The sequence below is a fragment of the Indicator indicator genome, chromosome 4 (assembly GCF_027791375.1).
Source record: "Indicator indicator isolate 239-I01 chromosome 4, UM_Iind_1.1, whole genome shotgun sequence".
Lineage (NCBI taxonomy): Eukaryota > Metazoa > Chordata > Aves > Piciformes > Indicatoridae > Indicator > Indicator indicator.
The window spans coordinates 42,878,726-42,895,832 of record NC_072013.1 but is presented as its reverse complement, the minus strand read 5'-3'; the positions used below and the strand labels follow the sequence as shown (position 1 = coordinate 42,895,832).

General features: G+C 37.4%; 1 protein-coding gene across 1 annotated transcript in view; it reads right to left on the bottom strand.

Annotated features, from left to right (window-relative positions):
• Positions 1–216: 216 nt before the first annotated feature.
• The window catches only part of NUBPL (NUBP iron-sulfur cluster assembly factor, mitochondrial), an 86,124-nt gene continuing 69,233 nt past the window's right edge, over positions 217–17,107 (bottom strand). The window contains exons 8-11 of the mRNA XM_054400484.1: positions 16,378–16,463; positions 12,784–12,904; positions 9,443–9,525; positions 217–279 (exon numbers count right to left, since the gene is read on the bottom strand). Of these exons, the coding sequence (XP_054256459.1) occupies positions 217–279; positions 9,443–9,525; positions 12,784–12,904; positions 16,378–16,463 (353 nt within the window). The remainder of the gene's footprint in view (positions 280–9,442; positions 9,526–12,783; positions 12,905–16,377; positions 16,464–17,107) is intronic.

Below are 17,107 nucleotides of genomic sequence, written 5' to 3'. Positions count from 1 at the left end.
TCTTCATGATGTTACAATCCAGCAGTTAAATACTGTTCATCATCTTCTGCATACTTATGGCCAAAAAGTGATTGTGTTGAAAAACGCAATCATAATTTAACTCCTAAAAAAAGTTCCAAAAATTAAAATATTGCATCCAGACAAACAGGTATTAGGACTCTTCTCCTTCAGCTGCATCAAAAGATCACTTTTTGCAAAGTTTCAGTAATAAGCACTTCAAGCGGGAGGTACTGGCAGTCGTCTTACTATTTCCATAGCTATCTTTAGATAGGCTTTAGCCTGTAAAAACAGAAACATGTATTTAGCACCTTTCAGTTTCTGTAAATAGGAATATTTTACATGTCATTAGGTATCTGTTCTTTCACATACCTTCAATAAAAAAACAAGGATGTTGCAATAGGTTCAATGTAGGCAGTTGTGTGTTCAGGAAAAACGATACATTAGTACAAAAAGTAAGTACAAGTGTTATTTAAAATACGGGGAGAGGGGAAGAGTTGTAAAATTTAACTTTAATATTATTCTGAGAACAGAACTTGACCAAACAATTTGTCTTAAAATGGCAAACAGAATCAAGATTCTTCTGGAGAAGTGTGGGAAGGAAGGAAGAAGAGACTCTTTAGTCCCACAGGTACTATTAGTTATAAACTTCCCTCAACCTGAAGATGGAAATGCACTGTGCACAGGAATGAGATACAGGATCACAGAAGACAACAACATTATGGAAACAAAGATTTTCTTTAAGATAGTTAATTCATTATGGACTAGATGATACTACAAAGTTTCCTATAGAGACACTCGAATTTAAAGTATTTTCAAAAAAAAAAAAAGAATAAAAAAATTAAAGTGGTATTGGAAAGAACTAATTCACAACACCAGAATCTATTCAGCACAATCTGCCTCTCACACCAGCCTCTGGTCAAATACTATCAGCTGGAGGACAAATGAGAGCAGAACTGTACAGCTACTGGGATTGACCCAAATATGCATATTTCATTTAACACATAATCATAGAATGGTTTGGGTTGGAAGAGACCTCCAAAGACCATCTAGTCCAAAACCCCTGCAGTGAGCAGAGACATCCTCCACTAGATCAGCTTGCTCAGAGCCTTGTCGAGCCTGACCTTTATCTCCAGGGATGGGGCCTCAACTACCTCCCTGGGGAACCTGTTCCAGTGTTCCCCCACCCTCATGGTAAAGAACTTATTCCTAACATCCAACCTTAATCTACTCTTCTCTCATTTGGAAACCACTGCCCCTTGTCCTATCACTACAGGCCTTTGTAAACAGTCCCTCTCCAGCCTTCTTATAGGCCCCCTTCAGATACTATTAGGTCTCCCCAGAGCCTTCTCTTCTCCAGGCTGAATAACCCTGAGTAGTACAGCCCATGTGCAACAGCCATTACAATTTCCTGAGTGGTCTAACCACTCCCCAGCCAGCCACCTGCTTAGAGGAGATAATGGACCAAGTTGAAATAAGGTGACGGAAGTCAAGCTGCCTTTTCAGTTAAGTATTTGACTATTTGGTGTAGAAGCATTCCAGGTGGGAATCTGGGACATCTTCAAGAGTCCCATAGGCTGCTCCTACATTGCACAGATCAAATCATGTGTTTTAATGAGTCAACTAACATCTTTCATGCAAAATCTGGCCCCTTCTAGAGATTGTCCAACTCTGTTCATGCTCCAGAGTTGACCAAACAGAATGCAAAAATTGTAACTGCAGGTGCAGAAATAGTAACATACAATGGTGATTTTGTACTGTCGTAACTGAGCTAAACAGCAATTCAGAGAGTCTCATTTGATCCAGCCAAAGACACCATCAGTTAGGGTCTCTGGAACACAGCAGCAACCAGATTTCCTGCTTGGGAGACTTGATTTCCTGTGTGAGTGTTACTCTATGTCAAGTCCCCAGAAAAATGTTGGGTTTTTTCCCAAAAATCCAGTTACTGATTGTCTGGGCAGCAGCTTCATAATGTACACTGACTCTCATTTGCCAAGCAGCTATCTGCTGCTTTGTAACAGGAGGTTGCTGGAGCAACTCTTTGCAGCCTCCATGCTCCTATTACCTAGTCCTAGTGATATCAGCAATTAGTCCTGCCTGCTAAGCATCCTTTTTTTTTTTTCTCCTAGACCACTGTCTTTTATCTTGAACAGACCAGTAGCTCATACACTCTTACAGAACTCTACCAGTAACCTGTCTTTGACAAAGCAAACTATTTCAAGCCTTAGTTTCCTATCTTTGGAGTGAGGACCTGTCCATCAACCGACATACGTAAAAGGTCTACATGGAATCTCAGCAACTGTCAATATGCCTTTCATTACATAAGAACCACCCTATGTGCACAGAATGGTTTCTCCTATTCATGATCTTTTCAATGTGGTATCTCAGTTTAGCTGTTTAAGCCATCATTACTAAGCAAAAGAAGATGAATTGCAACTGAAAATGGAGAGCATTTTTTATTTCCTTTTTGGGTGGAAAGTGAGAGAAGAAAAAGTAAAAGATGAGTTCTTATTCATCACTCAAAATCATTTTAATGGGATAAAAGTGAATTTTACAGATCAGTTTTTCCTTTTACGGTTTGGAAGCTCTAAAGGACTGTCTTTCTGAAAGCATTTTTTTGCAGATGGACAACTCTATATTTAACAGTAACATATCAGTTAGCTGGAAGCCAAACACTCCTGGCTTCAAGAGGATGAAGTGCACAGGAAGACAGCATGCCCTAGAAACAGACCAGACTCGTTCATTACAAAGGCTGCTTAGAAAGGGTCTGAGAGCGGCACTGGGGAGAGCCGAGGCAGAGGTGGAAGGTGACGTTCAGAGAGTTGAAAGAGCTAACTAATGGCCATGTGAGAGACTGCCCACCTCTCAAACACTGCCAGAAAAGAGTGCATCTTTCTTTGAATTACAAAATTCCTTAAGACTGAGAGAGCATGGTAGATGATGAAGTGACTCATGACAGCATGATCCTGGAGTAAGAAACAGAGAATGTGTAACTAAGTTAATCAGGAAAAGGACTGTAAAGTCCTACTTAACCTAAATAATCATAATATCTTGATTCATTACTCTGTCATGGGTTAATAGACATGGGGTAGATTTTAAACTGCAAGTCTTTTTATTAGATCATCCAATTAAGCCCTATGATAATCCTAGAGAAATGCAAGCCTTTCAGTTACAGCAATTCAGTCTCCCTAAAAATCTTACCTAAGTATGCATCACTGCTAAGATTACTGCAAACTGACCCTACAGGTAAGAGCTGACCTTACCCTGCACTGGCTTTGCTTGACCTGCTAGCTTGCCTTCCACTGAGGTGCAGATCTTAGCCTGCAAACAGCTCCCTATGATTGCTTTCAGTGTCAAATGCAACGGACACACAAATACAGAATACGATTTACCTACCAACGAAGTCAAAACAGGTATGAGCCAACGTCACATTCGCCTTCACCCAAATCACTGTGTACTAGCAACTTCAGACCACCAACTCAGAAAAAGCATACTGATCCCATCACCTGCTTGCAGGGCAAGTACACCATCAATAAGTGTGCAAATCCTGGTACTGACATGGTTTCTAACTTCTATTAGAATGCTTTATTCAGAGAGAACCTATACAAGTCCCAAATATCAAATGCTGTGGATGCTACTATACTCACAAGGAAGGATAAAGTGTCTAAATCTGCTCAACTTAGCTGTTAGGAGCTTATAACTGACTCATCGTTCAAGGAAACTGACAACCACGAGCAATGAGCAATTAATCAAATAGTGACTATCACAAAGACAAATAATAGACTTAGCTACCATCTGCACAGAAATAAGGAAAGGTGACAGCTTTTGTTCTTATTGGCATTCTCTTTGCTGAACCACAGTCCACTTTCCAGTTCAATCAGATTTTTAAATAGCTTTAGTTTTTATGGAAATAGCTTGTTACTTTGACACAACTCCAACCTTCAGTGCATGCCTGGAGCTGCCCTTGGATGTCTGTGTTTTACTGTGGTCAAGTCAGAAAGCACTACAATCATGATGATAAACACAGTTTTAAATGAGCTTCCACTTCAGATAAAAGCTTCACGTCATTCAGAGATATTCTTGATTGCTGCAAGAAGCCCAGAGAATTTCCCATTCCATCTACCCTAAGTTTCTTCTTTACATATATTGCCAATTCCTGATAAGCTGCAATGAATTCACAGTACAGAAAGAGGATAATCAATCCATAAACTGCAAGATGAAACAGAGGAGATGGGTAAGTAAATTGGATGTTTCCTGAATCTAATACCTTGAAAAAATTCCTTGGTGTTCATGGGAAATTCCTTGTTACTTCTAGGTATCAGCAGTTGTCCTCTGAGAGACCTTCAATGGGAAACACTGCTAGCCTCAAGGAGCCATTGTAGGTGTATATCACTCAGGTGCTGTTATGCACATTAAAAAAGACATTCTGCCCAGAAAATCTGGTTCACTAGAAAAGTGCCATTCAAATATAGCAACACCCTTCAAACCACTCAGCATCTTCCTCAGCAGTGTAAAGCCTAAGTGAGGGTCTGATGATGCTTTGTACTATCTATACCACACTTTGTACTATCAAACCTACACATAATGAATGTTACACTGTGATCATTCACAGGAAGCCTTGATGATAAGGCATATTATAAATCATATCATATAGCCTCCTTCTGGGTTTGCTTTACTTTCAAAGATATCACACCCTGAAGAAAGCACTCTAAATGGAATTATTGATGACAACTAAACAACAGTAAACATTATTTGCTACCACTACATCGACTGCTCTCCAACTATTTCTTGCAAGCTTTAAAACGTTATACATTTTTACTCTACTCACACATCACTCTTTCACAGAGTTCTACAATAAAAAAGTCTGAATGCAAATTTCACCTGTCTCTTTGGATAACATCACAGTAAGGACTGTAATATTTCTAGCTTAATTGAAAAGAGACTTTTACTCAGGTCTACATTTCTCTGTTATGTCAGACTGCTGATGCCTTATACCCCAGCTTTCCACCTGACTGGGCTTTTTCTCTCTTGTTAGAAATCTATGTGCAACTTGTTGGCCTCAAAATCCTTCGCTAATATATATGAATGTATGAAATCTGCAAGAGGGCTGAACTTTCCCCAAGAAGTATGTGAGGTTTGCATCATACACGAGTATTTATTGCAAGCGGGACAGAATGACATTAAGCATCTTTTCCAGCCACAGGTCCAGGGCTCCTTGCTCCAGGACAAATTTGGCTCTCCTCCTACCCAAGGTATCTAAGTTCCTCCATACCTGCAAACGGCAATGCGATCTGAGGATTCCTCAGCTTTCCCAATGTACTCCACTCATTTTTTTAATGAAAAAAAGAGGGTAAACTCATTTTTCCTTAATAGATTCTAAATGCTTTCCAACATAATATGTGCCAAGAAAACTTAGGGAATTGACCTTTACATGTTTCATTCAATCTGAGTTTTCTTCCAAAAGCAGTCATCCTCTTTGTAGTTTTGACACACAGGCTCACTGCCTCTTTAATAATAGAGCAGAGTAAGAGGGTGAAATCTAAACATTCCTTCATGACTTCTTTGCTGTCTTGTAGTGTACCATCTACTATCTCTCCTCCACAACTCTGGTTGGTTGGTTGGTTTTTTAATCACTTCATTCCCAAGACAAGAAGATGAGAGACAACATCTGTTGCTTGCATCAGACTCCAGCATGTTTCCTCACTGAAATGTCTATCCCAGCAACACTCCCTAGCTTTTGAGAGGTGAATGGACACACTGGTCCAGCAAATATACTTGCATGAGCTGCTTCTTTGATCTTGAGACAGATGGGAGTTTTGGTGCTCAATGGTCACAGCTTGTTTGTCTGTTCTAGCAAAGTATTAAAAAAGCCACTGTGTTATCAAGGCTGGGATTTACCAAAAAGTTTCTAGCAGAAAGTCCTCACAAGACAGCCACCAACTATCCCACACTTGTCTGGATTTTGTACTCACAGTGAAGAGCTCTTAGAAACCTCTGCTTACCTTTTCCCTCTCTGCTGATGGAGAGTTCACCGGTCATTCAGGGGAAGAATGATCCCAATGCAGTTAATCCTCTTTTGCATCTCTTATTCTATTTCTAGTCCCCTTATTCACAAATTTCGGGATACCTCTTTCAAACACCTGTTTTGCTGCTGGGTTCTTCTTATGGTCCTTAGGAGGTTCCCCTACATCTAAGCATGATCGATTCTACCTAATTTCACTGATTCCTCATTTGTTTTCCCTATTCTACCATTTTAGCAGTGTTCTGAATCTTCTTTTGCTGTCTACAAACTCACTTATATGTTTGGGTGAGCAAAAAATGTGAAGCCCTAGATAGTTAGCCAATCCATCTCCACTGCTTGATGGAGGACGAAAATGTTATCTCCAGAAGGGTCTGATAATTCCTCACTGCTGATTATTAGCTTCTTGTAGCTTCCTAGCAATCCTCCCAACTGCTGTGGTGTGTCTGCTCTCTTTCTGTTAAGACCAGCGTGTACCATTTAGGCTGGCAGGCGAGTACAGCAACATCCCATTTCTACAGCACATAACTAAGTTCTGTCAATGAAGAATGCTAAAACCCCCACAATTTAAAGAATGCAGTTCACAGAAGCACTAATGTAGACAATGTTATATGAAGAGTAAAATCAGTTTACCAGCACTGTTTGTTTCTCCATAGGGGCTGTCTCAAGCTTCAGAGAATTCCAGCCATTAAAATCCCACATCCTTTGGCTATATAGTCAGCCATTTCCATAAGCAGATGAATCTTATTCCCTGCCTTCCCTGAGGAATAACTTTCTAAGCTCACACATGCACAATTCTCCAACTAGTCTCTTTCTTTCAGCCTTTCAGTTAGTCATCTTCTTACCAGTTGTGAAAAGAAAACTTCCCTTTTCCACCAAACACATCTAATCTTTGCAATAATGAATTTGGACAAGTTTGCTTGCATATTTTGAACTTCTAGAGTCGTGTGAGAGCTGTACTTTTCTTTATCAATAAGGCAAACTGAACACTATGGAAAGTCTAAAAGTAAAAACAAGTATTAGCTAACACACTTTAGAAACACCCTTAATTCTAGATTTAAGAGAGCTTAGAAGATGACAGCATGCTGGGTTCCTGAGAAATAAATCCCCATTTCTATTCCTCACTGTCTGAATCTGTTAAGCATTATTTCAGTTCTATGATTTTGTATTTGATTTGTAAGTGTGTTCTAACAAACACCAGTACAGAACCTTGCATTAGAAACACCCTGTAAATTTAAGTGACAAGAGATATCATTAGTTCTGAGCACATTGTTCTCTGAAAAATGGTGATTGTTCATGCATGAACAGCCACAATTTTAGTTTATTTGAGGAACATGGTGGTGGATGTCATCTTAAAGATTAGGATCTGACCTCATGTGACCTCTTCCACCATCAGCTGTGTGCTAAGAATTTTATTTTATTTTTAAATATAGGAGAGCAACAACAATTTTCTGTCCTGTAAATGAGAAGCAAAGCAGGGATAACGAGAAGTTCTTTTTCATTCTGTAGAGATTAGCAACATGAAAAAAAGACTCCTCTGAGGAGAATGATTCTCTCACAGACACAATGGCAGAGAAGAATATTAAAAGTTTTCCCTAGAGTCATACGTATTTGTCAATCTTTATTTCTCTTCATATTTAACTTAATTGCCACAAATAGCGTTTATAACCCCTCCTTTTGTTCCCATAACACAGTCCAAGGAGGAACAGATGGCAACACACCAGACTTCATTGTCTTTTTCAATTTTCAGAACGCTACCCTACATGTTTGAATTTTTAGATTGATAGTCCTGCAGGCTACAGGCTCTTGCTTATTATAGATTTCAGATACTGTGAGCTCTGAGCCTTTCATCTTAGTTTGCTCAGCTGTTTCGCTTCAACTTTGACCTAAGCCATGCATCTATTCAACCCTTCCCACTGCTGATCCAGCTTCCCAGATAAAGCTACCACACCGATTATAACGATTCCACTTCACAAGGACCTAGACTCAAGATCACTACATTATTCCACAGAGGTCCAGCATGGGCCTTGCCCAAGCCTAGCAAAAATACTGCATTCAATTAGAAATCAACAGGCCAAAACAAAATGTTACAGCTTTAAGACTGTCACTGTTTCGACCAAATCCCAATTGGTATGTTAATAATATTAACAGTGCTAATCCCTCTTTTTTTTTTTTCCTCTTAAAAGAGTGGAAGGAAAAAAGATATTTTAGCATGTGCCTAGCAATCAGAACATTAGAAAGGTTAACGACATTAGAATGTATCCTAATTACATTCTACCTTATGTTTAATTGATTCTACCATCTATTATTAGCATTCATCACTTTTTACAGTAACATCTAAGCAGCAGTCAAGAGTCAGGATGCATCATTCCATATACTGTGCAAACACAATGTGGCAGACAACATCCTGCCCTACAGAGCCTGGCAAACAAACTCCAGCAGAAAAACAGGAAAATACATAGCTAATCCTACTTTTATCAGTGCAATTTTATATGTGCAACTGCTTTTCTTTTATAGACTTGCATATTTGACTCCCATCACCTTGACAACTCCCATTTTCCTTTGGCAATAAAACATTATGGTAAACGCACCAAAAAATCCATTTCCTCTTGTGTGTAGAGTGTTTCACTTCCTGCTGAAAACAATTCAGGTACTGAAAATGCACAGTTTTTTTTTCAAACATCTGACAGTTTCCAGGCTGAACTACCAAAGACTCAACTGACAGTTTCTGAGGACCTACATGAACTGCAAGGTCTCATGAGTCATGACACTGACTTTTCTTTTCTTGGCATGCCAGACTCCAAATCAACTATTATTAATGTTTATAAAGATGCAAAGTGCAAGTGTTGGAGGGATGGACCCAGGCTCTTCTCAGTGATGTCCAATAACAGGACAAGGAGCAAGGGGTACAAGCTGGAGCAGAGAAGGTTCCACGTGAAGATAAGGAAAAACTTTTTCCCTGTGAGGGTGACAGAGCTCTGGAACGGGCTGCCCAGAGAGGCTGGGGAGTCTCCTTCTCTGGAGACATTCAAAACCCACCTGGATGAGCTCCTGTGTGACCTTCTCTAGGTGACCCTACACTAGCAGGGGGGTTGGACTAGATGATCTTTCAAGCTCCCTTCCAGCTTCTAACACTCTGTTATTATAATTATTCTGAATGATTCAGAATAATTAAACAAAACCAAACTCACAGAAGTAATACAAATGATCAGCATTCCAAAATTAAGGGCCCTGAGTTACTTTCTTCATAAAAATTGAGTGGAGTACATTGGGAAAGCAGAGGACAGTGACAGGAAGCAAACCTCTTTTATTTCACTAAAATTACATTTACATCCACATTCCTTTTCAAATAGGAATAAATAGAAGCCCTCCCCATTCCCTTCTCAAGGAGGGCTTTGTGCTGGCAGTGCAGTGCACTGAACTTACGGCGTCACTTTGAGGCTGTGAGGCGACAACAGGCTTTCCTGTATCACATGTCTCCCGTATATTAACGTGCAGTGGAACGTCTCCTGTATCAAAAATACCAAGATACACAAATGTAAAGACCTAGTATTTCTTAAATGGTTCATTACTGCTAGAGCCCTAAAGCAATTTGAAATCAAACTCTGGTATATTCCTTGAATTACTTAATCTCAAAAAAAATTAGCATTTGAAATTGAAATTGGCTGCAGTACAGTTTCTGTACATCCATAACAATTAGTGCCAAATATAGTCTGGATTTTTCATTCACTGAATAGCAAGGAGTATGCTTTCTAAGTCATTTACTAGGGAGAAGGCAGTTTGCTTTTTTGCTTTGAATACACAGAAAAACACAGGCTGAGGTAGAAATTGTTTTGCATACATAAAAAACAATTTGCTTGAGCGTCAGGCAAATGCTTATCATGCAGTTAGTGTTCAGCCTATCGCCTCACTTTAGATTCTTCTCAGTACTGTATTCAGATTTTAATTATTGTTCAAAGATAATTTTTTCAATACTTAATCTCTAAATAATAGCGTTTGTTTTTGTCCTTATTAGGCCCTGAATCCAATTAAAATGTAGACAACTATTCAGTTCATTCTTTTTTCCAACAGAAATATTCTGCTTTTATATGGAGCAGGGCAACTGTTGAAGAGAGGAAGAGAACACTCTGAAGGATAATCAGTTAGCAGCCCAAATCCATTCTAAAATATCCTTTCTGAAATGCAGTTTTTCAGCTCTAAAGAAAACTTGCCATTCCCATATTTAGTTCATTGCTACACAGATCGTTATGAAGTGAACTGAAGCCCAACTTTTTTTTGGAATGGAAGACATAGCCACATTTTACATCATGGATTGATGTAGACACAACAGCCTACCTCAATTCAATCTCGTCTGGGCTCAGAAAGTGTAACGATTTAATTCATACACTTTAGCAACATGTATTTTACCCAAACCAAAGCCACTGTAAATTACTGAAGTTCAATGAAGTAAAAAAAATCCAAAAAAGTAAAAAAAAAAAAAAAAAAAAGAAACTGATACAGCTTAAGAGATTAAAAAAAATAGAATCAAAAGCAAACAGGAATGCAAACAAAATTCCAAACAAATAACAGACTTAAAAGCTGTGACTCCATGATTAGTGAGCTGAATTTTTTAAGAACTTCAATTTGTTATTTAAGAAAATTAGTCCATTTCCTTCAAATGTAATTGTTTCTTTTTTATTTCAGTCATGGATAAGTTTCTTTAGGCATAAAAATCTGTTAAATTTATTCATGAAAAGAAAATATTTAGGAGGTCCTTCAAAAGATTTTTGATAGACTAACAGCAACTTCATAATCTCTCAGTAGTTCCTACTAGTCTTTTATGCAGAGACTAAACTTCATAATCTCTCAGTAGTTCCTGCTAGTATTTTATGCAGAGACTAATCTTCACTTTTTTTACCAGAGATGTTTTGCTAAAGAAAAAGTTCTTCCTCCCTCTCAACTTAATAACCATCTCAGAGCTATTTCAAAAAGAACTATCCTGCTACAAAATGACAGCCTCCCTCTTTTTTAACTCATGCTTACAAAAGTGTGGTTATACTATAGGAGTATAAAAGACTTGCAGGAGCACAAGTGCAAGTTAAAAGATAATGCAAAACGCAATTTCAATTTAAAAAACCTAATCAAAACCTTATAAATTAAGCAGAAGGACAAAGACATCAAAAACAGTTGCCCAACTGTTTGGGCGAGAAGGGTTTGAAAAAGTTCTTTCACTATTCTTCACTACAAAATGCGATGGGAACTCATCACTGTGTGTTTTTCTCATACTAACAATCATTGCTGACTGCAAAGGAAATATAAGTGCCAAGAATAATTTGAATTTACTGTGGGAATTTAAAAAAAACAAAAACCAAACAACCACAAAACATTTTGAGACAAAACTTCCATTTGGGATAGATTAATGTAAAATCTCTAAGTAGTAATTCTTATAATAACATATGGCATTATTATATAATGGTCATCCCTGGAAGGAGAACATACTCATCAGATCAAGTACTGTAATTCTGATTTTAACCCTTGGGGCACTATTCTTAACCTTAATCAAGGCTTAAGATGACAGTTTGAAGGTAAACTGCACTGTTTTTCTTCATACATCTCATCCATCCCCTGCTAAGCTTGTAAATCTCTCACATCACTCCTAATTAAATGCAATCACAGTGAGTTCTGCCTCTTAGGGAATAACAAAACCCATTTATGGGACCAACGGCACGGCACATCATTTGCGCCCATGTATCTAACTGTATGTTTGATTCAACTGCTTGTAGAGGGATTTGCATCCATCCACATAACCCTGGGCTGCAGAATTCCCCTTGGGCTCTGATCACAACTCATTACATAACCCAAAACCTAAAAGCTAGCCCAAAAGCATGTCTTTAATGATGTGTTGCCTTGCTATCTTAAGTTTATGTCAGGCCTTGATGTTTCAATGTTGATCTTTCTAAGTGAGCTTCCTGGTTCTTTTTAATGAATTAGCTATGGAAAATCATTGAGATAATTATAGTAATACGTGGAAACACATCATTAGCACATGCAATTATCCCATTTACCAACTTAATTATGCTGGTTTGTTTTTGGTTTTGTTTTTTTTTTTTTACTTGCAGCACAGGTTGAAACAGATGCTTCTTAAAAATAGCAATGTATATTTCAAAGATTAATGTACATTTTAGTTTATAGGCAAGTTTAGTTTACAGATAGAGGTTAGAAATAACTCAGCACTTCAATGCAATCCTTACAGTCTGCTTGCTTCCACAATACAGGAGTCATGATATCTTCATGTGGGCATAAAAACAACGGCTGTAAGGAACTGCATTTCAAATTACCATATTTCTTTCAATCTGTAACAACTCATTTCATTTAAATGAAACAAATGAGAAAACTTCTACTGACAGGAATGGATGGAGTTTAGGCTTGTTAGACAAGACCAAATAGAATTCTTTGTTAATTGTAAAAATTGTTGTATGATCAATAACAAAACAAATTGCAGGTAACACAGCACATGGATGTCAAAACAATTAATATTCTGGATTGCTTATAAATCAAAAAGACATATATGATGCAATTCAAAAACTTTCATATCTAGTCCACACCTTATTTACAAGAACAGAGCATACAAAACTGTGACATTCAACTACTTAAGTTACTAGTTCTATTATGTCTGAATATAGAATAATCTAGGATTATGCAGTTCCACACTTCAGTTAATGGTTCCCTCAGGAATACCATTACATTTTTCTTCAAACAAAAACCCTTCCCAATTTCTATATTCTTACCTAAAACATCCAATCCAAGGGTTTTTGCTAGATCTCTTACACCATCAGCTCCAAAAATGTGTGTCTCATGCTTACATTTTGGACACTGGAAAACACTCATATTTTGAACCAGTCCTAAAACCTGTTAAAGTAAATGAAAGGAATGTTAACCTGTGGGATTGAGGCATAAGTATTCATCTCTGACAATAAAAAAGAGATCAGCTACAAAAGAATTGACAAAGAGTACTCACTTGCAATGGGAAGTAGCAGTAAAATCATACTCATTAACATCATTACAACTCTTATTAGTCGCCCTAGTTGCATAATCATTTGTGCATTATTTCAACTTCTTCATATTTATACCTCTCAAAGACTAACAAATGGATTTGTAACAAAAAGTACCTCTTGTACAGGCCTATATTTCCAAGAAGCCTCCCCACCAGTATCTCATTTTTGAACTCTGAATACTGGGAGAATTTTCACATTGTGTTTTATAGCTTTGTAATTTGCAGTTTCAGGAAACGCAAAATAAAAACACACCATTACAAGAAATGACACAATCAGACAAGCTTTTAAGATAATTTTGTAAGTTATCCTGTAGGGAAACGTTTTCAAAAAGAAATAGATTTGCTATTCTTCTGAAGAGCAGAAACACATTCTAAATATCAAACAAAAGAAATACTAATGTGAAACTAAGTGGCAAAAAAACCCCATCATAAAAGCCCCAGAAACACACATATTAGGTAACTTTCTGCTGATGCCAGGTGTTCAACATCATTCTTGCAAAAATATGTCAAATGAAAATTTGCCAAATCATGCACACAAACATCATCTTCCACAATGTAGAATAATGCTAATGATACACTGATCACATTTTTATTCACCTAGTAAACAAAACTGCTCATTGAGGCAGAGCAGAATTCCTCAAAAGTGATGAAAACAGCATTCAGACACAAGGGTGAACGCTTCTACCCATCTGCTCATGAACAGAAGACCTGCTTTAAGTGGTTCCATGTTATAATATTTCACTTTCAGATGTACTTGAATATGTCACACACACTATAGCCAAGCTTTAAAAGATGAATACAGATTTTCAAGTACAAGAAGCTGGTATTTATTTTGTAGCATTTTGTACCTTCATTTCAAACCTTCCTGAGCATTCTAGTTTTGATCTTGAACAAGTTGCCCTACTTATTACAGGAGTAACGTTATCACCTATGCTAACATAAGCCTATCTAAAAGGATATACCATTGTTCAATACAATCATCAAATACTGTTATTTAATTAAGAGTGAATGTAAAACATTTGACAACAAAATTGAAAATTAAAAAAACCATGTTATTTATGATACCTTAATAAAAATACCCTTAGGTATAAGCTAAAAATGATCGAAAGGTGGTCACTTGTTTTTTCTATATCACAATAACGTGTTTCACACTACTTCCTAAGAAGTCTTACTTTAATTATTTACAATTTTCAGAGGGTTTAAAGGAAGGAACATTTGAAGAAACAGTAAGAACGAAAATGAAGGAAAGGGGGAAAAAAAGATTGTTTACTTTCAATACAGCACTACACACTTTTTCCATTTTCTACTCACAAGAGCAGACAGAGGAACAAATTTCTATTTAGTGGCACATTATTACATGTAATTCTCTCATCCAGTTCTTAAACGAAGACGTTTCTATGTGGTCAAGATACAAGGTGCAGGGACGGTAAAACAGGCTCTCTACAGATACAACCTTTGAATGATGACCTCTGAACACCCTGCTCTCCTTATATTAATGTTCCCAGAGCTCAACACAGCTCTAGATGGGGTCTCATGAAAGCCAAGCAGAAGGGGAGAAATCTCCCTTGATTCTTTTGATGCAGCCCAGGATATGGGTGGCTTTCTGGACTGCAAGTGCACATTGCTGAATCAAGAAGATTCTCACCAACCGATGTCCCCAAGTCCTTCTCAGGCATGCTCTCAACCCATTCTCCACCCACCCTGTATTTTGTGCGTGGGGGAAGAATCTTGAAATCTGTTGTGACAGGAGTTAGCACCACTGTGCAAACTCCTTTCTTAGCAGGTGTGCACCACTGGGCAAGAGATAGCACTCCTCTTCTAATGAGTGTGTCCTAAGACTGAAAATAAGACACTTGCACTATTATCCTGGCTCTAATGCCGATTTTCATTGCCAGCTTTCCATAAGGGCCTTTGGTCACTCTACTGTAATTTCAATGCAGTGAAGGACAAAGAATGTTAACATTCAAATACTTCACAGTGGTAATAACTACATGTCATTTGAGTATTTGGTAACTAATGACTGTGGGAGTGAGGGTAGGGTGGTGTATGTGTGCCTACATGTACTTGGGAGAGAATCCAGTTCATTAAATAGAAGCAAGCATACTCAGACTCAGAGCTCAGCAACCCATAGACTCTGTTTCTTTGAATAGTAGACTCTTTGCAAGCACTGTCAAATTTTAAAGAGTAGATTTTTAAAGATCCATCAATTATATAATCAGAATACACCATTTTAGCTCAGTCCCACAGATTCCACCTCTTGCATGTAAACCTCAGGTTTGAAGTTGTCCATCAAGAATCACATAACTAAACTTTCTTTAGATACTCAGATTTAGTCGACACTTAGAAATGTAATACATAGGCAGGAGCTCCTTCAGCACTGAAGGAAATGACACATCTGTACTGATGTACACACAAAGTTAGAATGAAACGAAGCAATGCTATGAAGAAGTTGAGACCTTGATGACTACAAGAATATTTAAACTCAGCAGTTGCTGTACTGTGACTTTTCATTTTATTTAGGAAGACCTTAAAATTCCTCAAAATAGATCATATTTAATATCCTACCTATCACTAGTCAAATTAACAGCAGTCAAGCCTATCACAGAATGAATTATTTTCTCAGAAGTCATTCTCTTCAAAGAACATTGAACAAAACAGGAAAATCTTGGTAGTTTTTCATTAAATCAAAAGGAAAACAAAAAGTACTGAGTTGAGCACAATTCTCTGAAGAAAATAATGTTGCATCATTTTAGCAAACAAACATAAAATCAACCCAAAACACTTCATGTTATTCTTCTGTTATATAGATTTGTTTTTCTTGTAGCGGCAAATTACAACCACTACTATACTTTCATTTTTGAATAGTTGGTAACAATAAGGAATTTTTGTTAAGCTGTTCTGTGAATTAAAACAAAAAGCAGTCACCTCATTGTTTAAATTAACAAATCCCTACCTATAAAAGAAATTTTCTTTCTTACTAGGGAGTAGAAGGAACCTTCACACCAGCAAGCAAGAAAATATCTTTTTTTAAAGTACAGCAAATAGCTTCTTTACTATGGAAGATAGGGAAGCATTTCAGTTTATATTTTCTCATGAATTGCACATTTCAAATGAAAAACTAATCTCTCCATGAACATAGTCTAGAGTACAACATTTAGCTACTTAGCAGCTTGCAGGACACAGAAAATATTGATTCCAAGATGCCACTCTGTTTATTATTGCTAATCCTTTTTTGTTTGTTTGTTTGAGCAAGGATTTATGGATTTTTTTTTCTTTTTTTTACATTTTGGAAAAACAATCTGTTGGTATTTTTAATGTAGATGCTTACTGGTACGTGGACTTTTCTAAACATTTCAGCTCCTTTGCGTGCATCCAATAAAGCCACATCTTGTGGAGTAGAGATGATTACAGCTCCTGGGGAAGGAAAACATGAAATCCCATTAAAATGAGTATAATTAATTATACTGTTAACTATTTTGATTATTAATACATGCTAATAAATTCAAAGTAGTCGCACAGTTATGTGTTCAGGATTTAAATTTAAGGAAAAAAATTGTGCTATTTTTTTTCTTATGTAATGACCATAAGATATGGAGTAAGAGAAATAATTTAGATATTTTCATCCTAAGTTTTTCTATGTAGAACATTTGTATGTTCTAAATGAGCAAACTGATCTAGCTGTCATATGACCATGGACAGAAATCATGATCCACGCTCTGACAGGTTACAGAGATGGTATTCTGGGAACATCTACACAGTAACTGTCCCATCCCATAATTGCAATTGAAAGCTTTTGATTTAACAATGTACCTTGTCCTAAAATCAAGAGGCAGCTGCCCGCAATCAAACTGCTGCTTTCAGAACCTGCTACACTTTCTGATGCAAGCACTGACAGGCACAGTCTTTAAACGTTACACTAGGTGCAACACAGATTTGCACACTTGCACTAGGTTCAAAAAGGTCTAATACTGCTCCCTGCTCAAATACAGCTCCAGTTCACCTGATAATTAGTATTCCCAAGAGTTATTATGCATATGAAGCACCTGGAGCTCTTTGTC